The 25,297-nt window shown below is 42.0% G+C and overlaps 1 protein-coding gene across 9 annotated transcripts in view; it reads left to right on the top strand.

The window, feature by feature from the left end:
* Positions 1-2,613: 2,613 nt before the first annotated feature.
* The window catches only part of mical2a (microtubule associated monooxygenase, calponin and LIM domain containing 2a), a 47,791-nt gene continuing 25,107 nt past the window's right edge, over positions 2,614-25,297 (top strand). For all 9 annotated transcript variants that reach the window (XM_072661035.1, XM_072661028.1, XM_072661027.1 and 6 more), the window contains exons 1-5: positions 2,614-2,766; positions 15,015-15,398; positions 21,744-21,951; positions 22,319-22,435; positions 23,826-23,927. In XM_072661035.1, coding sequence (XP_072517136.1) covers positions 15,138-15,398; positions 21,744-21,951; positions 22,319-22,435; positions 23,826-23,927 — 688 coding nt within the window. In that variant the 5' untranslated portion in view covers positions 2,614-2,766; positions 15,015-15,137. The remainder of the gene's footprint in view (positions 2,767-15,014; positions 15,399-21,743; positions 21,952-22,318; positions 22,436-23,825; positions 23,928-25,297) is intronic.

Below are 25,297 nucleotides of genomic sequence, written 5' to 3'. Positions count from 1 at the left end.
TCATCAGTCCATTACCGGCTTACCTGATAGAAATAAACTGGGGCAGGACCATTGAGTATTATCATACAGATTAGAATATTATCAGACAGTCATGCAGAGCCCTTCACTCTGTCTCATCATGTTCCGTGTCCCGTCCCATCCATCCAACATCTTCTCCCACTCTGTCCAGTCTTCTGTCCTTCTCCGTTCCAACCTTTTTCCACCCCATTCCGCCTCTTGCCTCAATCCGCCTCTTTCCTCACTTCGATCCACCTGTCCAACTGACTCTGTCCAACTTTCAGACCAACTCCTGTTCTACTCTGTCCCAACTCCTGTCACTCCTAATCCCACCTCCTGTCCCACCCCACTCCGCCTCTTGCCTCAATCCGCCTCTTTCCTCACTTCGATCCACCTGTCCAACTGACTCTGTCCAACTTTCAGACCAACTCCTGTTCTACTCTGTCCCAACTCCTGTCACTCCTAATCCCACCTCCTGTCCCACCACCCTCCTGTTCCGCCTCTTGCCTCAATCCATCTCTTTTCCCTCTCCAATGCACCTGTCCAACTGACTCTGTCCAACTTTTGGCCCAACTCCTGTTCTACTCTGTCCCACCAAATTCTGCCTCATGCCATAATCCGCCCTACCTCTTTTCCCTCTCCGTTCCACCTGCTTGTTTCACTCTGTTCAACTTCTCGGCCCAACTCCTATTCTACTCTGTCCTAACTTCTAACACTCTTCAACCCACCTTCTGTCCCACCCCATTCTGCCTCATACCCCAATCTGTCCCTTTTTTATACTCTGTCTAATTGTCTTTATGTTCAACTTCGTCCCAACTCCTATCACTCTCCATCCCGCCTCCTTTTCCTCTCTATCCTTCCTCCTGTCCCACACCATTCCTCCTTCTTTTTCACTCTGTCTAATTTCATGTTCTACTTTGTCCCAACTCCTGTCGCTCTTCATCCCACCTCCTGTCCCACCCCATTCCGCCTCATGCCTTAATCCGCCCTACCTCTTTTCCCTCTCCATTCCATCTGCTTTTTTCACTCTGTTCAACTTCGCTCTTCATCCCACCTCCTGTCCCACCCAATTCCGTCTTCTGCCCCCCCAATCCGTCCCATCTATTCCCCCACTCCATTCTACCTCCTTGTTACTCTCTGTCCAAGTTCATGGGCCAACTCCTGTTACTTTACATCCCACCTCCTGTCCCACCCCATTGCACCTCCTGTTCTAATCTGCCACACCATTTCCCCTCTCCATCCCACCTCCTCTTTTCTCTTTCCGACCACTGTCCTGGCTCAAGTTTTTTTTTCCACTCCATCCAACCTCCTGTTCCAATCCATCCCACCTTCTATCCTGTTCCACTTCCTCTTATATCACTTTTTGTCTCATTCTGTTCCTCTGTTTCCTTCTGTCCCACTTTCTAAGCAGAAAAACACTAAATGTGTTATGCAGTGGTCCTCCAGGATCAGTGGTGAAAAGATCCTGACATATTTAGGGGAAAAAAGAAAAAAGATGATCTGTATGTTCTCTGGTCTTTTTCCCTATATTTAAGACGCTCCCTCAGTTTTATAATTCCGCTCCAGAGATGGATGGAGTTTATATTAGCATGGGTATTTTTTTATTAATCATTACAAATATCATTCTGTATGTGTGGCATAAGTCTGTAACAGGGTACAGAACATGCAGTCGTTTTTAGACTTCGGTTTAGATGGTTCACATTCTGAAATAGCTGAAGTGTTCCCAGACCCAGTTCATAAACAGTGGCTTTACACGGCGGTGTGCCGCTTTTTGCCTGTGAAACACCAGGTGGCGCCATTTCCACATAAAAAATGTCCAAATGAGCCAGGACAGATTACTGAGCACTTGGAAATGGAAAAACATTCGTTTGTGGAAAATAATGATTTATAAGTGCGGTAGGATTTAAGCTGCACGCCTCTGTTTTTTGAGATGGGGTTGTGGGCAAGTCTGGTAATAAATCCTCAACGACCGTTGGCTGCTGTGTATTTTATGACTGGGAGAGGGCAGGGACGGTTTTTGTGTGACTACCACAGAAGGACAGAAGGGTTGTAACTATTTTCGCAGTTAGAGACTACTTAAGGGCAATTCCAAAGGATTTGTACTTTTACTTTTTGACTCAAGAGAAATTCCGATGGCAGATAAACATACCTGTAAATCTGTGGAACTGATGTAGAAGTCTATTTTTCAGATATTAGATAAACCGTTCTCCTGAATATAATCATACCTTCTTAGGTTGAACATCATATCTAGAAGATTTATCTGTCTGGCTGGTGAACGAGTCGTTCTTTAGAACTGGATCAATACAGTGAATCAAACTGTACAATGTGCAATGTTTACGACCGCGTTATAAGCTGAAGACTTCTAAAAATTCTTTCTCTTTCTTGCTGTTTATACGTATTTAGAAAACAACTTAGTGACAAAGCCTAACCTCTCAACAACAACAACCTCTACGCTTAATCTCTTTGACAAACTCACTGCAGCCTGTACAGCAGAGCAGATGAGAATAAACTTGACTTGACTCATGAATCAGTGAATCACTGAATCAGAATTTCAGTTCAACGAAGCTTGCAGTTCGAAGCAATCGGCTCTGTCAAACTGAATCGAACACCTCATGACTCCTGGCAGCAAGAGCTTCTCCACGCGCGCGCTGAGGCTCGTTCAGAAACCCAGTAGCCTCCGCGCGCGAGCCGGTGGCTCGAGGCTCGCGCTGTGAAACACCCGACGGTTTGAATTCGGTGAACCAACGGACGTTAACGGCTGTTTATACGGTGAGTAAAGCGGATTCAGAAACGGTTTATTCATTATTTTGTTTAAGACAAGATAGTTAGCTACGAATTCCGTACCGAGAGTGTGGACTCACTGATGCCGGTCAGCACGGCAGGTTGCTTTGCCTTGACTTTACTTTAACGCCGGTCCTAATTAGCTAGCTAACCTTTACAGAATATTACCAAGCTAGCTAGCTAAAATAGCTATACCCATCACTCTCTGTCTTTACCCCATCTCACTTAGCCGTAGTGTTCTTGTCTCAGCAGGTTCAGTAGCGTTAACTTTACCCGTGACTAATTTGTCTGAAAACTTTGTGTAACTTATAGCTATATCGATTTATTTAAAAAAAAAACGTAACATATATTTCCATTTTAATCCGCTTTAATTTTACATTTCGACGTAGGTAGCGATAAATGGACCAATAGAAATGCTCCAATATGACTTGGAATCAATCTTTTTCCTCCTCCTCGAGTCGCTCTTTTGGAGATACGAGGTTATATGGTAACAGAGAACAGCCCATAATGTAGAGTAGTGTAGCTCAAGTCTATGTAGCGCTATATAGCTGCTGATACTGCCACTTACACACAGTATGGGTATCTGCAATAGAGAGCACCGATTCCATGAAGCTTACTGAAGGCCTATCTGCTACATTTTTTACATAGAACATTTTTGTTTGTGTTTGTAAAACCAAACGTTTAAACAACCAGTAAAATTAAACAGACCTTTAATTAAACTTCTACATTAGCACTTGTAGCTATTTCTTTGGTCCTGAAACCAAAGTCTGAGTTTCAGCAACTTGTTTAAAGGCCAGACACTGAAGTTTAGTATCTTTTTACATAACTAGAGAAACTTTTCAAATGTGCAGATACTCAACCAGTAAATGCTGTTCTTTCAAGCTTATTTATTATTTGGGACAAAATATAAAAAAGTGCAACACTATAAATATCAGGGATTACAGCCACCTATTGAGTATCTAAGTTTGAGTTGGTATCAGTATCGGTATCGGAATGGAAAAAGTGGTATCGGAGCGTCTCTATGTTTATTGACACTTAGATTGGTATACTTTGCTTCTACTACCAACCTAATAGACTACATGGTTGTAGACAGGCTTTTCTATTAAGGTTTGAGACATTAAAAACATACTGCTTTAAGTTTCACAGCAATAATGTTGTTATAGTCTTGATTTTTCTTCCTGTTTTACATGTCAAAGTCTGTTTGTGTTGTGGTGATCATAATCATAAAAGCCAAAGGCAGGGTTTTTTGCCTCTCCCTCACTGACTGTTATTAAGGACAGAGTTGCACAACCTAAATGCCTTCAGCACTGCAGTCATGGGTCGTAACTGTGCCACAGGTGTATTTAGGTGTTGTGAAATACCGGAGTAGGGGAATGAATGATGGACTGAAGCTGGAAATAGGAAGTACTAGAGTGCGGTCTCTGAGTCCAGCCCAGTCCAGTCCTCAGAGTCCTACTGAAGAGAAATGGTCTTCATAAGGATTGCTCGGCAGGAAACTTTGTTTCTGCTGGGAAACCGAATCAGATGTTAACCAGTGAAGAGAGGAGAAAATGGATAACACCATGGGTTACTCTCTGGACTTTTAAAGGGACACTGCACTTTTTGTGAAATGTACTTGTTGAAGCCTTACATTCTCAAGTCTTTAAAGATGTCAGCACAGGCATTCAGTGCCGATATCAACAGAGATAAAAAGATAATAGAGAATAGATGTTCCATCAGCAAATATTGGATCAGATATGGCATTGGATCTCATCAAAGAAAAAGTAAATCTAAGGCAACTGGCCCAAATCCAATTTTCTCACCGAATCCAATTTTAGGCTGTTAACACTGTATTTTAAATGTGACCTATATACGACATTCATCTAACAGTTCATGCTCCTAAACTGATGTGCAAAAAAGCAATTCACATGAACTTTCTGGTTTCATCTTCGCCAGCATTGCAGGAGCAATCAGGGAGTTCCAGTGGCTGACAGCTGGGCTTAGCAGTAAAAACACATTCAAACTTGCTGTAAAAAGGGCACAGTTATGTTGGCCACGACCACTTCCTTGATTTGCTTCTGATTTGCTTTAACCCCTTAAACAGCCTATAGCCTTCTGGCGGCCCGAAAATTATGAAAATTATGCTTATTAGTGTGTAATAAGCCTTACTGCGTTAAGGGGTTAAACGTAACTTTCTTTTGACACTACAGTAGCGCCCTCCTGTGGCTATTTTTTTTCGAAATTTCTTCAAATACAGAGCAGTTGATGTATGCCTTCTAATTTAGTTTGAACAGAGACATCACTCCAAAATATTTGAGGCCTGTCACCTCACTCTCATGCCACTAAAAATCTTAGAGCTAGTATAGACAGACCACATACAGTGACTGAATTGTGGGCATGAGCCAGGCAAGCATGTCACTGCATGGCAGTGTTTAACACAGAAACCATGTAATTCACTTCAAGAGTAGCTTCTGAGTGTGTTAGACCCACTAGGATAATACTGGCCTTCAACAGAGAAACAGGGATTTGCCTGTAACATTAACATCAAGCTAATGGTGGGAGATTTGTCATTTCATAGCAGCTCTCCAGACATTTAAATATTCTTCACTTGGGCCTGTCTCTTGATATTGCTGGAGCCTGTTAACTTAGCTAAATGACCAACTTAATTACTGAGTAAGGGTGTAATGGTATACAAAAGTCATGGATCACATGGTGGTTTGGAGCTCATAGTTTAGAACAACTGGATTAAAGCAACAAAATTGTATTTAAACAGACAGTCATGCAGCTTACAGTGTGATTCACATAGAATGATATAGTCCCACACCATCCCCATCCAATCCACCATAACTTCATGTTTTGGAGCAAGATGGAAAAAGGCCAGAATGTCTGTAAAATGCCATTCTCTCTACTTGCAGTGAAGAGAGAGAGGGGAAAATAGGGAGGACGAGGGCCAGGGGAGTGACTACAAAACTACGGTTACAATAGTACCATGCAAATCCACTTGCTAAGGGCTTACAGCTTAAGGTTTCTGGGTGGAACTTGTGTTTGTGAAATTTGGTTCCGTATTAACATTCAGTAGTCTTTGGTGGGTGGGACACTTGGTGAATGTGGTGCAGAATCGAGCAGAAAAGCCTGTAGAATCACCTGTTTTTTTTTTTAGAGGGAAGTAGACAAACTAGCAGAGACTTCCCACTTCAAAGTTCTATGTAAGTATCTATGTTGGTTAATATGGCAGTGGTGGCTCAGCGGTTAGAGCTACGGGCTGTCGATAACAGGGTTGTGGGTTCGATTCCTGGGCTCGGCAAGCTGCCACTGTTGGGTCCTTGAGCAAGGCCCTTTACCCTCTCTGCTCCCCGGGCGCTGGAGTTGGCTGCCCACCGCTCTGGGTGTGTGTGTGTACTCACTGCCCCTAACACGTGTGTGTGTGAGTGTGTGTTCACTACCAGATGGGTTAAATGCGGAGGACACATTTCGCTGTACAGTCCACACTGTACAGTGACAAATACGTGCACCTTTACCTTTATATAGAAGAATTCTGTATCAAAAGTGGTTACGTTATATGTTATGTTACTCTATGTCTGGCATAGAGTTATGCCATCTCTAGACCCATTAATTGGAAATTGAATGGCTGTCTTATTGGAAACTTGCAGTTTGGAAAGGTCTGGGAATCAGAGTCAGTCTCAGAAACTGTGCCGTTTTCCACCCACTTCTGAATAAGGAATGACTAGTGCATTCTGCGACATGGCATCTCTCTTCTCTCTCTTGCTCTCTCTCTCTCTTGCTCTCTCTCTCTCTCTCTTTCCACCACCACCTCTTTCCATTTTTCCCCAGATGGTTCAAAGCTTTGCTTTATTGCAGAGAGTGGGCTGAAAGCACATATTACTAACTTACCACCTCAGACATACCCAGTTCATCAGTTCAGAGGCTGCATTTAGATTCTTTCCTCAAAAGTTCACTCTGGTTTACACGCTCAAATTCTGTTCTCCTAAAAATCACGTTAAATTATTTTTTCCATTTGAAATTTCATCAGGAATTCTCAGTGCATTTAGCCTCTTTGCTGTAGAGTAGCATCAGTCTTAAGGCGTATTTTAGACCAGGCACCTCTGTTTACAGTCTGCTTCATAGTTCTTTACAGTTTATGCTCCAGTGTCTTCATTCTTCAGACGTTAGTCCATGTGTTTCTATTGACAGAGGAATTTCTGTTCAGGAGCACTGCCATGTTGATACAAGCACGGTTGTATTATCATTGGGAATGACTTTTGGCAAGAGATGAAACTTTTCGTACATACATAGGCTATATGTCAATAAGGCAGGCAGCAGTTATTTGTCATTGTAGAGGTTTACTTTCATGGCCGGACCCTTTGAAAGTCTATCTGCCTGATTCAAAGACTCTGCTTGTGAATAATGACTATGAATGTGTTCTCTCCTCATTTGGGTTCCTCACAAAAACCCAGTCAAAATACATACTTGGTAAAGTTGGTTTGTATTTGTTAGATGTGCGGAAAGATGTGATTCTAGTCAGACTGAAGTAATGATTCTATGTTTTTTCACTTTTCCTTATGAATTCAGTAATTTTTTCTGATGCAACTTTGATTGCCTTTTTTTGTCTCAGTCAACTTTTGAGTGAAAAAACAGCATTGAGTACCAGCGTCCCAGCCTGTAATTAGTGGTTTAACCATACTTTGATTTAAACACATGGTTTGTGGAGAAAACAGACTCATAGTATTCTGCAGCCAGCTTTATCAAGCTCAGACACTTGGCACACATAAAAACCATTATCCTTGAATTGAAGCACCATATTTCTCACCATGAGCACACAATTACCCAACATAGTAATATACAGTAGTCAGCAAAGTATTTATGAGTCTGTAAATCTCTATTTGAACTGGATTAGTTTTACGTAGGAAGTTTAATTCCACAGAACGCCTGTTATGCTAATTACTGATTCACACAGAATAAGAATGACAGATGGGAGGGATAGGCTCAATGTAGGGGGAAAAAAATCACCAAAGCTGTTAAAAGCAATGCTCCTCCAAGAAATCCTTAAAAATCTTCAGGATTTAAATGTTGCTTTGTTCAATGCTTGAGGTTTTTTTCACAATTACCACAAACTTGTATGATCAGCTTGAATTGTGTCATTGCGCCTGCTTTCACTCCTCCACATGTATTTGTTTTCCACAGGATGCAAAGAAACATTTACCAGTTGTCAATGCACACAGGTTTAATAAAACCTGGAATTATTGTTACGGGTCATTAAGGGTGTCAAAATCTTTACTGATGCCTGAAGTGGACAGTCCGTAAATGACTGCTATAGCTACAATTCCAATTGGGATATACCATAAGTAATTACATTGCCCCACCCTCTTATGTAAAACTATTCCTGTCTGAGTCTTAAACCATGTACTTGGGGATTAAATTTGGGATTAAAACAATTAAACACAGCACAATTCTGTGTAGGAGTGTTTGAGTGTTTTAGATGGGACTCACGCACTTTGATTTTCCTCAGCTGGGGCATTTCCTCAGACTTTGTTTCTGGAAGTGAGTCTATATTTCCTGTCTGTCAGCTTGGCAAAGGGTCCGGAAGAGGAAGACGAAGGTCAGGGGTTCTGCTTGGCAGACTGGGTTACCAGCCTAGGCAGTATAGGATTGGGCCAAACTAGGACTGAATGATCTTTCTGATTTAAACTGCGATTATTTCCTAAAAACATATTTGGCAAAGAAGACCTGCACATCCACCACACTTGGCTTGAGGCATGGCCACTGAACACAGTGTGCCAGTTTAGGTTTTGGTTAGTTTTGGTTGTATTGTCATGTACATAGCACATGGGTGTTGCAGTATTCTTTCAGGTGTTGAAGAGATTTATGTCCAAATCACTTATGTTGTAAGAATTCACCAAAATCTTCCCTGGAGCCTAAAATGTTGTGATGAACATTTCGCTTAACAAGGTTTTAAAGAGATCTTTGGGATCATATGTTTTTCTTCCCAGAACATGAAACCTGTCTATTCTGAGCATGTCATCTCCTTTACCCATTCTGCTGGCCCTCTAGTTCTGCCCAGCAGCAGTAATGCAAGCTGATCCATAGCGCCCTTAGCAGAAGGTGTGTAACTAGAACAGGATTTCATTTCATCTTCTGCACTACACTAAGCGACAATACAGTTGGTACCCCTTTTGTATGGTTTATTGTATCTCTCAGGACGTTTTGTCAGAAGGCAGTGCTTGGATTTTAGGTCACACATTAGGCTTATAAAGATGTCATGTGAGAGCATGTAGGCCTCATTAGTCTTAGGACAACCACCTGTGTGACATTTCATAGAACACTGCAGTGAATGAGGTTCATTACTTTTATGGACCATTTGCACATTTGTTTTCTGCAAATAGATAGTTTAGACCTCCCAAGAGTCCTTAAACTTAACCTTTAAAGAATTGGACAGTTGTATTCCTTCCTAAGTGGCTCTGTCCAAATCTGGGTTCTAAGAGGACTCTAAGAGGAGAGTGTGTGCTTCACCGACTGAGAAGGTCAGACAGCCTCTCAGACAGCACACAGCTGCTTCTCATCTTGAGCTCTCGCTTCTGTGTGAATTAACGATTTTCTCCCTGCTAGAGCGATGATATTGGCTGGGCCAGATAACACAATGTTTGCTCTCTTGTCCAAGATGACTTCCCTTTGTTTTGGCACCAGGCTGAGAAGAAGTGGCCAGTTTACACTAAGACACAGGAGAGAGTTTGCAGGACAGGGCTGTGTCCAGAAGGACGCTGGGAAACAATGTTTTCAGTGCCTTGTCGTGCCGCTCACATGTGCGAACCTTGCATATCGGGAGGGGGTGGGGGCCGAGGGGTTCCTTCCTGGTTTTCTTCATCGCTCTCAGCAATTAAGCACATTACGTGTAACTCCCAGCTCTCTCTGCTTCCCCACTGACATCAGCTTCCTTTTGTTTGGGCTGATAGTCGGAAGCGCTCTCCAGCAACAGCAGAAGGACTGTGTATCCACAAGCTGTTTTCTCCCAGCTGTTGGCCTGCTGATGGTGGGTTTCGTGCCACTGTAAAAACAGTGCAAGGCTTGTTGTGCTCCTATGGCGTGTGGAGTGTCAGTTTGAGTGGAGTGTGGCCTTGTTAATTCCTTGCCATTACTTCATTCATGCCAAAAACTGAGGTGCGTCCTTTACTTGCCAAAAGTGAAAGCAGAGCTAAATTGCTTTTAAGCAGAGCCATATGCTTTCATTTTTCACAAAAGACTTCCTATGTAAATTGTTTGTGTGAGCGTAATTAGTTTCAGCGCTCTTTGAATGCTCTTGAATTTTTTTGTTTTATGCCAGTAATTATATTTTTTGTGTTACAAAAATATATAGATTTATTGGCCTTTTGTATTACCTAGTATGAAAGAATGACCAAAAACAAAACTGAAATGATTAGTGGGAAAGGTACCCAGCAGAGCAGGCTCTTCTAATTGGTCATGACACAATTCAACGCTATCAGTGTCTCTACGATACGCCTGACAGTCTTCGAGCTCAGCCCCTCTAGCTAGTCTTTGCATAGTTAGCTTGGCTAAGTACAATAAAAACTCATACCTGGTGTTGGGAGTAACAGAAAACAGCTGGCTATCTAAACTAAAACAGAGTATAAAAGAAGGCTACTAGCAGTTTTAGCAGTTTCACACCATGCTAAAGTTTCGCCTTGTTTCTTTTTTTTGTAATAATTTGTCAAATTTATCCACTTTTTCTCTCAATTTTGTACTGCAAATTAGTCCCCTAGCAATGCTTGGAAGAAAGCGTGGGCTTCCATGCTCATCCCCACCAGATAATAGATGCCTGTGCCACCCAACATCACTTTAAGAGTGATGAAAGGAGAGTGCGCTGCCTACCCACCCAGAAAGCGCATAGCCAATTGTGCTCACACAGACTCTGCCCTCTGATGGCAAAGGATTGGAACACGCGACTCCGAGGTGGTTTCGTCATGGTTTTGCTGTAAGTGTTCTTGCTGCAACACAGGACTTGGTTTTCCACATCATGCTGCAAATCTTTTAAAGATAGTTAATGTAAAGTGTATCTGTAATTTGTTTTACTTTTGGGTCATACAGAACCCTGCACCACAATCTTTGCCATCTGTTTTTTTCCTTTTTGAGTCACGTAAGACGAATGGGATCATCAAGACGCCATCAAGATGACTAAACAAAGCTTTGTTGCTGTGCATATTTTACATGTACATATTTCAAATGCTTGGAATTCTTACACTCTGAAGAAAACTGATAGTGTGTTCTTTGATAGATATGGTATACTGCCCAGGATGGTCTGTTGTTACCATTCCATAGAACCACTGAACTTGACAGATAATGTTGAAAAGTAAGTAGGCCTACTTTGGTAAATATCTTTATCCTTTCTAAAGTATCTTTTCTCAGTAGTCTAGTATTTATTGCAAGTTATTCTAAAATCTATATTGTTATATGCTGTATGCTAGAAAGATTGAGAGGCTTGTTTTAACCACCGATGATATGAGCAGGCATAATCAGTATTTAATCAGAGCTCTTAAAGTGATCCCACCACCATTCTTTCCATTTATAAGTCTAAGGTTATCACAGCCACTTTCCACTGTGTAGCCAACATTTACTTTGATGTTCATTCCTCTGTGTGTGAGTATCTGAGCTTGTGTGTGTGTGTGCGTATGTGCAAACGTGTGTTTTACTGGTGTCCTGTGGGCTACTGCCGCCTGCCCACAAAGGCGCTTTCCATTCTGTCAGATGGTGAAGTCATGGCATTTAAGCCAGCACAATGCAGCCTCAGCCCTAAGAGCAAACTATGAGGACAGCGTGTGCTACCTTTTCATTAATCCATGAGGGCTGCCCCTCAGATGGATCTAATAGCTATTTGGTACCATCTATGAAGCCAGAAATGAAAACCCTGGGGTTGTGGTAAATGATATGACATAGCTGCACATTCAAACTGGTTCCTAGAGTTTTAGTTTTAAACCATTGGTCATGTTTGTGGTAAACCAATTGCATGTTTTTGGTGGCTGTTTGTCAATCAGTTTATTTTTAACCCCAATTCTTTTAGAGATATTCAAATGGACTGCACAAATACTGCTGTTTGTGTAATGCAAAGTAGTCAGCCCTGTTCAGGTGTTAATGTTTTCACACATTGCATAACAGGCTAATTTAAGTAACTGTGACCCTGTTCTGTTAAACCTTCTATCAGTCACCGTGGAAGCACATCCTCGCTTTGTCATAATAACACGCTCCCTTAACGTAGGAATGAGACCCTTCAGGGGTAGGTGCATCTCATGATTGACACCTGTGTCTTTGAGTCGCAGCCAGTGAGAGCCGAGGGAGGGTGTGTCTGCTGCTAAGCTATGTCAGGCATCTGTGCGCTGGAATGCAGTCTGGGTGAGTGTTAGCTTGTCTGTCTCTCTGGGGAGTTCATCTAACACCCATGCCACATGAGCTGACACGTCCCCGCTCAGAGGCCACGGGCTGCAAAACAGTGCGCTGAAAAGATGAGCGGAAACCAGCTCCAGCATGAACTCTCTGCTGCTGCTGCGGTGGCTGCAAATCTACCTCATCCAGTGATGATGAAAATAAATAAAAATAAATATGATAGAACAGCACACAATGTTTTATTTGTAACATATTCATGCGGCCAACTATGGAAAGTACAGTTTGGGATACTTTTAACTAAGTTTATCTGAAATAGTAATTAGTGTTTCTGTTTCAATTCACTGCTTAATTTTTGCCACTCATCCCGTAGTTAGATATTGACACCATTACATATCCAGAAAGTTTGGTGTGATCAGGAATAGTGTACTTGTATAAAGATTTTTGATTGGCTAAATTTTGTGCGCCCCTGTTGTGCTTTCATGATTTTAGTACACTAGCAACACCCTTTCAACCATAATAAAATAAACATATAGTAACATCCGGGTAATGTGGGACACCACAGCAACCACATAGCAACTGCCTGGAACACTATTGTAACTGCTTGTAACAGCATAGCAAGCACTTGGAACAGCAAAGTAACCATCTAGGACAGTGGTGGGGAACTCCAGTCTAGGCGCGCTGGATTCCTTCACAGTTTTGTGTTTTTTCTGCCCAAACCCTCATCTGATTTTACTTATCTGTTAACTGCCATGTTTAGGTCTGTTAGAGCAGGGAAATCAGCAAACTTCTGGTCTCCAGCCCCCAGTTCCGCACCCCTGATTTAGGACACCATAGTTATCGCTTAGCAGCAGTGTAGCAACCACTTGGAACAGCCCAGCAAGACAAGACAAGACAAGACAACCATATTCAGCATTGTTGTGGAACACAGATGGAATTTGGCCTCTGCCTTAAACCCATCATTGCAGTGAACATACACATACACACTACTGAGCACACACATACATACACAGTACCCGGAGCATTGGGGTGCCATCGCTGCAGCGTCTAAAAAAAGAGGGTTAGGGCCTTGCTCAAGGGCCCAACAGTGGCAGCTTGACTGCCTGGGTATTGAACCCTGTCATCATATAACATCATAGCATCTGCTAGAGCATAACAACTAGTTGCAACTAGTTGTTGAATTAACTGCATATGCTATCATTACTTCTATCTATAACTTCTTAACCGTTGCTTGGAAAACAAGGCACTACTTGGAAAACAAGGTTTAATTAGTTTGGTGGGAATATTTGCAAACATCTGACAGTTATTTTGCTACTCAGTTATTCTTAACAAAGCAGCGTGTTTTATAAGTTTTATAAGTTTTTATAAGAATAACACAAACACATCCTTGTGAGGGACCTGAATAGAAGACCTTTTCTGAGAAGCTGACTCCCCACATGTGGATGCTTGTAGTTTTGCTAAACAATAATCATGTAACAATGCAATTAAAAGCAAGCTAGGTTAGATGTTAGACTGCTGCTCACTGCCATGCGCTCACCCATTTTAGTTTGTAGTGACAACAAAAAATCATTGATGTGGGAGAATCTTTGTCATTCTGCAACTCATCAAAATTGCGTCAGTGCAGTTACTATACACTGAGGATGATGAAATACTGTCACGGTTTCCCTGGCCCCAGGATTCTTGGCTCAGCTTTTCCATGATTCCATGAGGAATGAGCAATATTAACATATGTCAGAGACATGAAACGACCCTAATGACCAAAAGTTTACACTGTTCATATCCAAGCTTTTTGGATGCTCCTCACCACAGAAGCAAAGAGATCTGGTTTTTAGAGCTTGGAGAAAATGTATTCTCCTGCAAAAGTAAGGTCAGCATTTCCACAGACTTTCCACATCTGCTTTGATGTGCTCCCATTATTTGGACACTCCTTTTTTTTGATATTCAAATGAGAGTTAGGTGATTTTGTTGTTTGCCAATATGATTTAGTCAGAGTTGAACTCCTGCATGATTCTGCAAGTAATGAAGCAGTTGGAATCTGGTGCTGATTTGCATAATCACACTGGCAGTGTCATTCACACTCTGCAGGGCTTCCATATCCTCCAATGTGCGGTTAACAACCTAAGTCTCTACAAACACTCCATTTATCAAGCTGTCCTTGCTTCAGTATTTCAACTATGTCGTGTCTCCCTTTTGAACGTGTGTATTATCTTTAGGAAGCGGTGAGACTTTGAAATCGTAGAAGGGATTGAACTAAAAATACACTGCGGCAGGGTGTGTTACCAGAGCAGCAAGCTGTCCTTGTCTGCCCAAAAAATGCACCCCTGTTCTGTTCTCATGCAGTGGGGAAAAGCCGCAAGACAAACAGTTTTTTTCTGCATAGTCTGCAGAACGTGCAGGGCTGGCTCTCTTGGTAAATCAGGTGCTTTCTAGTGAAGTGGGAACCAGTCAAAGGGGGATGGACTAAGCAAATCTGCTGTTATTATACTGTTTAGTGGGATTGAAAACGTGGAGCTTTCTGGCACAGGCCACAAAGAAGTCTGGTCTCTTTCCCTCTGTTTGTCTTGAGATTTTAGATGTTTAAGGGACTTTCCCATTTGTCGTTCAGCTGTTTTTCTACTTACTGAGTTTCTGTTGCTGTATTTAAGTTCCCTTACAAATTACACCATATGTCTGTTTTGGTATATAAATCTAAAATAATAAATACCTGGAATTTGACTCAATGTGATTGGGTTCTATCATTTTGGGTTCTATCATTTTGCCCTCTTCTAAAATAGTGGTTCTTCCTTGCCAAAAATGGTGCTAATTCTGTTACTTTAGTGCCATTTTATCTGTTAAAATTGCCTTAAATTCCTATACTGTGAGATCAGACTGACCGTGCTCTCTCCTCTCTTCAGATAGGGCAGGACTAAGGGTCCAGGGCGTGGGCTAAGCTCCTCCACCACATTCTACCAGAGAACAGGAGAAGAAAAAGGGAGAGCTATCACCAGCCTGACGTTCTCACTCCCACATAAAGAAAGATGGGGGAGACAGAGGATGAGAAGAGCCAAGCAGGGAAGCTTTTTGAGAACTTTGTCCAGGCATCTACTTGTAAGAGCACCCTGCAGGCTTTTAACATTCTGTGCAGCTACCTGGAGCTGGATCCTCTAGAGCACAGCACCTTCTACAGCAGCCTGAAGAGCAAGCTCACCTGCTGGAAAGCCAAAGCCCTATGGATCAAGTTGGACAAGAGAGCCAGCCACAAGGAGTACAAGAAAGGCAAAGCCTGCACAGACACGAAGGTAAGACTGCAAAGAGTTGTCATTGCTTCTGCTTTTTAGAGTCTGTGACTTTAAACACAGGATGGGCGTCATGAGATGATGAAACTTATGGAATAGTTAGACACTTTCATAATTGGAGAGGTTAGTTGTCACGTATTAGCCATTAAAAGAACACAGTACTTCTCACTCAGGCTCCAAAGCATTCTGTTTTCATTTTGATGTTCAGAGTGTCGTATAGAATGACATAATTATTTGAATGACATTCACAGCAGATGTAGTTTGTTACACCAACGCTTGGTACATTTCAGGCCTGTCATCACTTTTATGCACCCACTTTTCCTCATCCTGAGGGAATGCCATTACAACAGAAGTTCTGTTTTGGTCTATCTTAGTTATGACTCTTTAGCATAGGCTTCGTAGTTTTACTGTAAATTGAGAAATACATCCACATTTTTGTGGACAGATCTGCATATTGTCACTGTCACTTCATAACCACTTGAAAACGCAATATGTAAAGATTGCAGCTATTTCCGAATATAATCAACCTTTAATTCCCTTTAATAACCTGATTTCACAGTGCCTTTGCTCTAAACTTGATCTAAGAATGCTGAAAAATTTGCCAAGAATTTATGAAAATGCAATGTATGGACAGCAGTAGGCTTCAAGCGTCAGTCGCACTTAATCATTACTCTGATTTAAAAAACAATAATACATTCCAAACAGTGCTCTGAATGAAGTCACACTCTCTTTCGGATGAAAACTGTGTTCAGTCAACATATGAGTCATCCTGCTGCGTCTGTCATGTAGTGACAGAAAACACAACTGCTTGATAACGCGTTAGCCCAACGCAACAAAGCGCATTCTCCCTGTAGCTAATCTAGATTTACATTACATTTACATTTATGGCATTTAGCAGACGCTCTTATCCAGAGCGACTTACAAAGTGCTTTGCTATTTACCCAAGAAAAGCCTTAGCTAGTTAGAATAGACTAATAATTCAAAAGATACCTCTAAGCTTTGCTAAACATAATACAATAAGGCGACCATAGAACTATTCGTCCAAATACTCTCTGAAGAGGTGGGTCTTCAGTTTGCGTTTGAAGACAGCGAGTGACTCGGCCGTTCGGACACCCAGGGGCAGCTCGTTCCACCACTTTGGTGCCAGGACAGAAAAGAACCTGGACGCTTGTCTAGATATGCGTGTGGTGCCATCCTGTGATAGATTTAAAGCAGCATCATGCATTATACAGTCGCGAAGTGTAATACACTTTTACTCCACTACAGTAGAGCAGCAAATCACACTTCAAGACCTTCCTGGAGCACATACTTTACACATGCATTTCTTGACAAGCTGAGAGATACAGACTGCCAGGCAGTCTGACATCTAAAGTGAAGGAAAGATGTGGACTGACACAGTAGTCAGAGTTAAATTACAGGATTATCAACAAAAAGGACTCAGTATTACACAATTCTTGCAAGAGGTCTAGTGTAGCTTCATCTCCAGCACCAGCTCCATAGTGTAGTAGCATTCTGGAAATAACAATGACATTTTCTCTACTACACTCAGTTTACCATTAAAATTATTCTAAAGCTGTTTTAAGGGAACATTTTTAAAAAGTGTAAAACAATGTCAAAATGTGCAAAGATTTTGATAAAAGATTTTTGCATGACATTGATTATATAAAATGTATAAATTGGCATTTACCTAAATGTACTGACATTACACAGAAAGAAAAAAAAAATAATAAATGCATCATCAAATGTCAACAATCTGGTGTTGATATTTTTTTAAAACAATTTTCTGCTGATACCAATATGACTCCATCGCAAATTCCAACTGACGCAGGAGTTACTGTTTTCTGTTAAAATTTTCTGAATTACTAATGCAAGGAATATAAGGAAGAGACAACACAAAAATGTATTTTAGTTGTATATAATAATGTAATATGAGCACAGTGCAGCATATAAACACAGTGCAACAGATGGGCAGCATTCAGTCTTCCACATCTATTAGGGTGAACGCACACACATACTCACACACACATGCACCTGCACATGCTTGGACTCCTAGTCCTATTAGTTTCTCACAGATTCGTTTGCTTATCTCAGAGTAAGTTTATTGATATTCAAGGCCTCTCAGCTCTTATAGACAGTCGCAATAATGGCTTCATACTGCCACAAAGACAGCTTCACTCAGCAGATATGATTATTTGAGGTGGTCCCACTGCAAGCTGGCTCTTTATGAGGCTCCCTCCACACTAAAAGCCGGCATGGACCAGTGCCCGGAGTATTATTAAAGTGAGTCTGAAGCGTTTCAGAATGCCTAGAATTTAACAAGTCTCATTTAATACCAGCCATAAATGCCTCACTGACTTTCTTGATGTGAAAAAGAGCAATTATGCAGCGCTTTTGAGGTTGTAATTTACCTCACAATGCTATAAAGATGGTAATTACACGGTAGCCCTTTTTTCAAGCCTTTTTCACTTTAATGACATGCAGCACAGCATACTTTAATGACACTTTGACACAAACAGACCAGAACTTTACTTTTTTTTTATTTACTTGGTGATATGGAGAGGTTTTATTAGGAACAACGATAGTTCGAAAGCAGAATGTGATCAATATGCACAGTATATGATTTACATGTATGATTTATGAGGTCTTTGCATGCAATGCCCATTGAGAAAGCAATGATGAATGTTGGACCAAGAGTCCACAAAGGCACCTGATGAAACATGTCAGTCTTGATGAATAGTGAGCCATCTGCCTGCCTCTCTTATACTGTCGTGACTTGTTCTTTCAGAAGGAGGGCATGACGTAAGTGATGGTTTGCCGTGAAATGTAAAGGGGGGCTTGCAAAGACTGACATGATATCATTCCTCACTCTGCCTCCAAATGTGTGCTCAATCCCAATCTGCTCAGGATATGAGGTCATACTCACTCACACTTTCAATCTTCCCAGCAGGACTGAATGCTTTAGTGATGCTTTTTTGCTGCCCTTGTTAGTGTTACTGTTGCTATGACTCCCAATCAGGCTTTATTACATAGCAGCCGCTACAAATACCAAGTATGGTAAAATAGTTTTTGTGCTTAGGGAATTTTACCTCCATTGGCTTTTTTATTAGAATCTTACTTCGAGTATGCCAGACAAAAAATCACTTCCGTAAGAGTGAAGGACGTCTTAAGACCAAGTGAACTTTCTGAAGACCAACTGCTAGTGCCAGAATTTGTTGGTAAAAGTGCCAGTTTGGAGTTACCAAGCATTTTACCAAGACAGCTTTGTCAGCACATGTGAAACAGCATTATTTTCCATATGAGGAAAGTAGTTTCTTAATTTTCACATGCGTACAGTATGTGCTCTGAATACGCTGACAGCTGTGACTTCGTGACTTCATTTTTTCATAATGGATGTGTCTGCACAGTTTACTTTCATTCCACAGTCAGACCCTTTATAGTCTCAGACAGGTTGCCTGCATTTTTCTTGCCTCTCTGCCTTGTTAATTCTACTCAGAGCTGAATGCATGTCCGTCTGGACCGCCAGCTCATGCTGTTGTTGCTCTCCCGGTGGTCTGTCGCACTTGATTGAGTATCTTTTTATAACAGTGTGATCCAAAGCAATCTGCCTGCTGCAATCAGTCAAGAAAGCTGGGATCACATCATGTCTACAGGCAGGTCCATTTGTTTGGAAGCATAAAGCCAGGTTAAGTGTGTCTGTGTATGTATGTGTGTTTAGGAGTTAGAAAATAATGGAGATTTGGAGTAGAATGGTGGAAACTGTGCAGAGATATGTCAGTATGTCTGATATCACAAATATTTTAACAGTATAAAATGTACTGTCTCTATTGCTTTTAGTTCAGTAGCTAAGTCAAGTATTTAGGTTTGCTGACAGTTAAGTATTTCTCCAAGCATGTTGATCTGTCCAATTACATTGCATCAGTGGCAGTTTAAAAAGATATGGTGGACCTTTTTATTTTTTTGTCTTGGAGAAAGATGTACTAGCTTTCCCTCTCCTCACTCACACCTAGCTATTGGTTGGGAATTGGACATGGCTAAATGTTTGTCTTTTACCGCTGTATTAACTAAAAGTCAAATGGGTTCCTGTCATTGGAAGCTTACCAGTGTAAGTCACTGTGGGTCCAGTAGGCGCCACAGCTTTCATCAGGAAGTGTCGTCAGGCAGGTCAGCATGCCAATTCCTGTTCTGCAGACTTTTTCAAGTGATAAGAGTCATCAGTCTGCCCTGAGGTGGGATGCTGTCTGACTGCCGCTGACCTAAGCCATATGGAGCGCCAGCTGCACCCTTCATAAAGCTCTCTAATGATGAGGCCAGTGTCCTGTCCTTATCTTTATGGCTCCCAGGTGACAAACAAAAAGGACTGACATGAATTACTGTGCCTGTTCATTTGCACTGATCTCCACACCTCCACAACCCATCTTGCATCTTAACCTCAATGCATTAGGAACCCCTAAACTGATCGACATACTAGATCAGGCAGGAAACAGATCAGCACTGATTAAAGAAGGAAATGCCACACCTCTGCTCCCTGACACTGTGAACTGAATTCAGAGCCAGAGAGGGGATTAGCCAAAACAAAAGAGCTCTCACAATGATAGTATCTGCACTGACTGGTAGAACTTTTCATTAGACATTTCATACAGGCTATAGTTCTGATACTGTAGATGGTAAAGAGTGACATTGTCCTTGTATTTTTATAGATAATGTTATGTACAGTGAGAAAAATGTGAGAAAAAGCACATTTGGGCTGCTCTAAGTGCTAGTCTGTTGGTGGTAACAGGTCCTTTAGTTTTCAGCCTTGTAGCCCTTAAACAGGCATGTGCAGGCAAAGCCACTTAGCTACCTGTGTCCCTTTTTCTGTTACTATTCCTCTCTCTCTCTTCTTTTCTCTCTCTCCTCAGTTGCTTACACTCTTCCCTCTTTGCCCTGTCTCTTTCTGAAGGCAGTCAGCAGGCCTTTTTAGGATGGTCTTGGCAGCTTGAACATCCTTAGCCACTGGAGAGAGACTTGAGGGACAGCCCGAGTGAACAGGCTCCACACTGACCTACGCAAACATGATAAAAGCCTGTGGTCCACAGGGACTGAAGCACAATATTGATCCCAGTGATTGTGTCTGGGAGTCCCTACTGTCCTGGAGGCATGCATACATTGCAACAGGAAGTGTGCAACACTGTTCAAATATACTGGCATCCCTGTCTACAGCAGGATTGCTTTGGTTGAGTTCAGTTAACCGTACCTTACATACCATGGGCATAATATCATGGGAAGGAAGGAAATGAAACGTCAAGCCAGGCCGTTAGAACTTTTGAGTCAGAAGCTGAGGTAACAGAGCACCCGGGTTTGGATGACAGGAAAAAGGCTTCATCAGCAGAATCGTCTAATTGACTCAAGACTAGATTAGTGAACAGAGGGCAAGATGTGCAATAACCCCCCTCTGGTCTTTCATCCCTGCACCAGAGGGAATGAAGTCATCCCCGCAACAGGCATTCTCAGACATGTTCTGTAACCTGAAAACCTGACTTCATACATTCTTCTGGTCATGATGCACCAAGCATGACTTTGATATGACAGGACTGTAATTAGGATTTAATGTGCAAGTGATCATACGTGCGCCTCTGGCGTTTTGGGCAGTGTAGCTTCACGGTGTGGTAAACAATCACTATAAGTCTCACTATAAGTTTCTTTAGAGCTGGTCTTTTCACATTGCAGCTTAGGCTTGTACAAAATTGGATTAGGACTTTCCACATGCCATCAAATCAAATAGTTGACAGTTTTTTTCTTGGTTTTACTGTGTGGCTTTTCACAGCCACGCAGTAAAAATGCAAACACTGTTTAAGTGCAGTAAAAAATATTGCCGCCTTGTAGACCTACTGCCATATCCAAACACCTTTCCCCCCAATTTTCCTCCTAATTTTTAAATAGCCAATTACCCAACCCACTTCTTAGTGCTTTTCCTCTATCACTTGTAATGCTACTGACACTGGGAGGGTGAGGACTGACATGCGTAACCATAGTGCTGTTGATGCAACGTCAGTAGGCAACCAACGTGTTTGGAGGACACGTCGGGTACCAAACTCTGACGCATTGGCTAGCAGATGCCAGCCAGCATCGCACACTGAAGTGATGTGGAAAGAGAAAGAGCCATCTACCAACCCAGAGAGAACAAGGTCAACTGTGCTCTCCTGGGCTCTGGCTGCTAATGGCAGGCAGCATGTCCCGGGAATGTTCTTGAACTCTTCATCTTTAAACTGTTTACTGTGGCTCATGCATACATTTTTGCCTTATTAGGACACAGTTTTTTTTCTTGCACACTGATACCCTAACTTCAGTATTTACTGTTTATGTGTCCAGTGTCTAATAATTGGCGGAGGCCCCTGTGGATTGCGGACTGCTATAGAACTGGCTTTCCTCGGGGCCAAAGCAGTAGTGATTGAGAAGAGAGACACGTTTTCCAGGAACAATGTTCTGCACCTCTGGCCCTTCACCATCCATGATCTCAGAGGCCTGGGGGCAAAGAAGTTTTATGGGAAGTTCTGTGCAGGGGCCATAGACCACATCAGTGAGTACTCTAAACACACAGGACTTTAGCTGTTGTCCTGCAATTAAGTGTGTTCAGTAAATGATATTTCGTAACACAACAAAAGTTAATCGGGAAGTGTTTTTCCTCACTTCTGTATTTGATTGTATTGTTAATCGTTCCTCTGTCTGAGGTTTATATTAAAAGTCTTCTTGTCCATTCACACATACTGCAAATTATTAGTTTTAGATTTAAGGTAAGTCATGTGTCAGAACCAAGACAGCACCTAGTTTCTTGGAAATAGGAATGGATCCATCAAGTGTTTTGTTATTCTAGGCTATGTGTTACTATGTACTGTTAACAATGCTTTAGAGGGTGTAATGGTTCTTGTCCCGGCTGTGTTTGTCAGGTATTCGGCAGCTCCAGCTCATGCTCCTCAAGATCGCTCTGCTTTTAGGGGTCGAGTTCCATATCAACGTGGAGTTTGTAAAGCTCCTGGAGCCTCCAGAGGACCAGGAGAATGAGGGTGAGTCTGTCTGTGCATGTGCCAAACCACAATAAAACCTGACTAGCTGACGATCAGGTCTGATTAGTTCATCATATGTTAACCTACCAGCCTTGTTTGTCTGTTCATCTACTATTATTAACCTCAGTGGCTGTCATTTCCAGTTTAGCCATGATGCATTACTAAAAATCGTTTGTCAGCAGGATGGTGATTTAGCGTAAAAGGATTGGGCTTTTTTGTGTGCTGCATTTGAGAGTCAACAAAGTGATCAGATTCCCATTAGCGCCTAAATCTCCTTCACCTCTGCCTCACGCTATCTGTAAGACAATGGTAGCTCCGTACAGAGGACTTCCTCCCTTACGTACTGCTAAAACTTTTATTATGACAACCAACCAACAGCAGCCCTGCTGGTAAAACATTTTTTTAATGCCCATGGAAAAATTCTCTGTTTTTAGCCAGGGGTCTCCTCCCAGTTCTGTTGTTATTTTATGGCTGCAGAGCATGCACAGTCTCAGTACACATGGCAAGGTTTTTTTCCCCCTTTTAGGAGAAGGAGAGATCATTACATCAGCTAAATGAAGAACTGATGGTTATAAGCTGATCAGTATAATTAGAAACATGTCTCCTAGGTCCACTTGTAATTTGCCACCAGATGTGGTTATGCTTTCATGTGCAAACGGCTCTTTTAAGGAGCGGCTTCACAACACAAGACTGTTTCCCAGGGACTTCAGATGATTGGACTCCCACACTAAGGACATTAGATATCTCTTCCTCTCTCTCCCCAGCAAAGATGTCAGTGAGCTGATAAAAAACAAGAGGGCTTTCTAAATTAAGAACCTTTTGCCACTGTGACCTTGGCCTTGAGAAGAGATGCATGTTTCCAATGGTGCAGTCCAGTGCTATCACGTCATCATATAATGAGGCTCTGTTTTGCCTTAATGATTCTCATGTATCACTTACGGAATTTGAAAACTATGTAAGGTGCTAAGCTGACTTGCGTAATGTGCCACAACCTCCTCTTATTTTAAAGTTTAAGTACACTCGTAAAGGTACACTCATAAAAATAAAGGTGCTACAAATGGAAGAAACACTTCTGACACCATGTTTGTAATAGAGAAGTGTGAAGAACCTTTAAAGAACTATCACTTGATGGAAAGGTTCATCACACTTACACATCACTATTACAGACATTGTTTCTTATGGTTCCTCTGTGGCCTCACTCAAGGAACCATTTGTAGCACCTTTATGTTTAAGAGTACTGTGTAATTAAACATGCTATTAAAGATGTAAATACAGCTATAAATATGTTGCAACGATCATTTCAACTGTCTGTCCATATAACATCAGCTTGATGAATTATAGGCACAGATAAGCATGCACATGTATGTTTGTGTGTGTGCGTGTGCAATAGGGCCTGGTTGGAGAGCAGAGATTCGTCCAGCAGATCACCCTGTGGCTGACTTTGATTTTGATGTAGTGGTGGGGGCTGATGGAAGACGGAACACCCTTGAAGGTTTGTACACCAATGCCTGTGATGCAGTTCTAAATTTACATAGTAAGTCACCAAAAGTCCAAAAATTCACCAAAAAAAAATTACTCATAATACACTAAATACACTTATGGGATCCTATGTTTTTACACAGTAACAAAGTCGCTATAATTATTGTTGCTCTATAAATACAGATGAAACGTTCCAGGGTAACTAAAACAGCTCAGAATATGATATGGTAGCTTGGTAACACAAATAGCCCGTCACATGCTCTTTCACTAGAGTATGTTTTTGTTGACTCTGTATTCGTAACAAGCCATGGCACTCCATATAAAGTAACTCCAGAACGTTTTGTAAGACCAACCATTACAAAATAAAGTCTTCAGACAAAATCCAGGACAGACGTCTACCCTATACTCCTTATCAGTAGTGGAGCTTAAATGACTATGACTGAGAGAAACTTGGCTGTTGCTCTTGGCTGCACTTCCATACCATTTCGACTGGATTGTTTCATCCAAGAAAGCTGGAAAGCCATAAAATCAAGCCCTGCTCTGTAAAACGATAGCCCATGATGTCATCAGGCCCTCGCCAAGTGCGAGGTTACATATGAAATCAGAGGATCAGTGTGCGTTCCTAAATAGCGCCATGGGCTGAGTCTTGCTGGCTGCTGCTCAGCTGTTGATGCTTGCCTGTTGGACTCCTTCCCCCTATACCCGTCATCTTTGTACCTATCCCCAAACAGATGCTTATTCCAAATAAGGGAATTATCGGGCCGCTCCAAATGATGAGTCGTTTAGCTCATTGCACAATTATGAGTAACTTTGAAGGGGGAATGCTTTAGCAGTTCGTCCTGTGCAGTAACTGGCCTGTTTGGGGCCGTCTGGTGGAAGTTAAATATATCCCCCTCTCAGGGTGCGCGGTCGTGTGAGGGGAGCGCCGGGATGTGGGTGAGTGCGCGGGCGGGGTGACGTCTCGATGAATTAACGTGACAGTAATGGAACAGCTCTGGCCAGTAATCAGCTGCAAGCCTGGCCTGAGAGGCACTTTGCAGAACCTCATACATTATTCTGCAGGACAGGAGACCAGAGACGGTTTGTCCTCCTCACTGTTCTGCACCACAGGCCCACACCTGCAGGGTAACGACACACACTTTCATCTTAGCGCTGTTAAATCCTGTCCTGAAGCCTGAAACGCTGCGCAATTGAACAGACAGTTCTGTACCTGTTTTTTCAGTTAAGCAGTAAATATGTGTTTTTTCCACCCCCAAAGTTCTGATAGAACTAATTAGATAGCTGCAGGCAGCATGGAGCTCCAGGACCCGTGGCTTTAAACTACTCATACCTTTGTGGTGAAGCCAAGCTCGTCTGAGCCTAAAATAACCAGCCTGTGATTTA

Source organism: Salminus brasiliensis, chromosome 17, assembly GCF_030463535.1.
Source record: "Salminus brasiliensis chromosome 17, fSalBra1.hap2, whole genome shotgun sequence".
NCBI classification, from domain to species: domain Eukaryota; kingdom Metazoa; phylum Chordata; class Actinopteri; order Characiformes; family Bryconidae; genus Salminus; species Salminus brasiliensis.
This window is presented reverse-complemented; position numbering and strand designations above follow the sequence as displayed.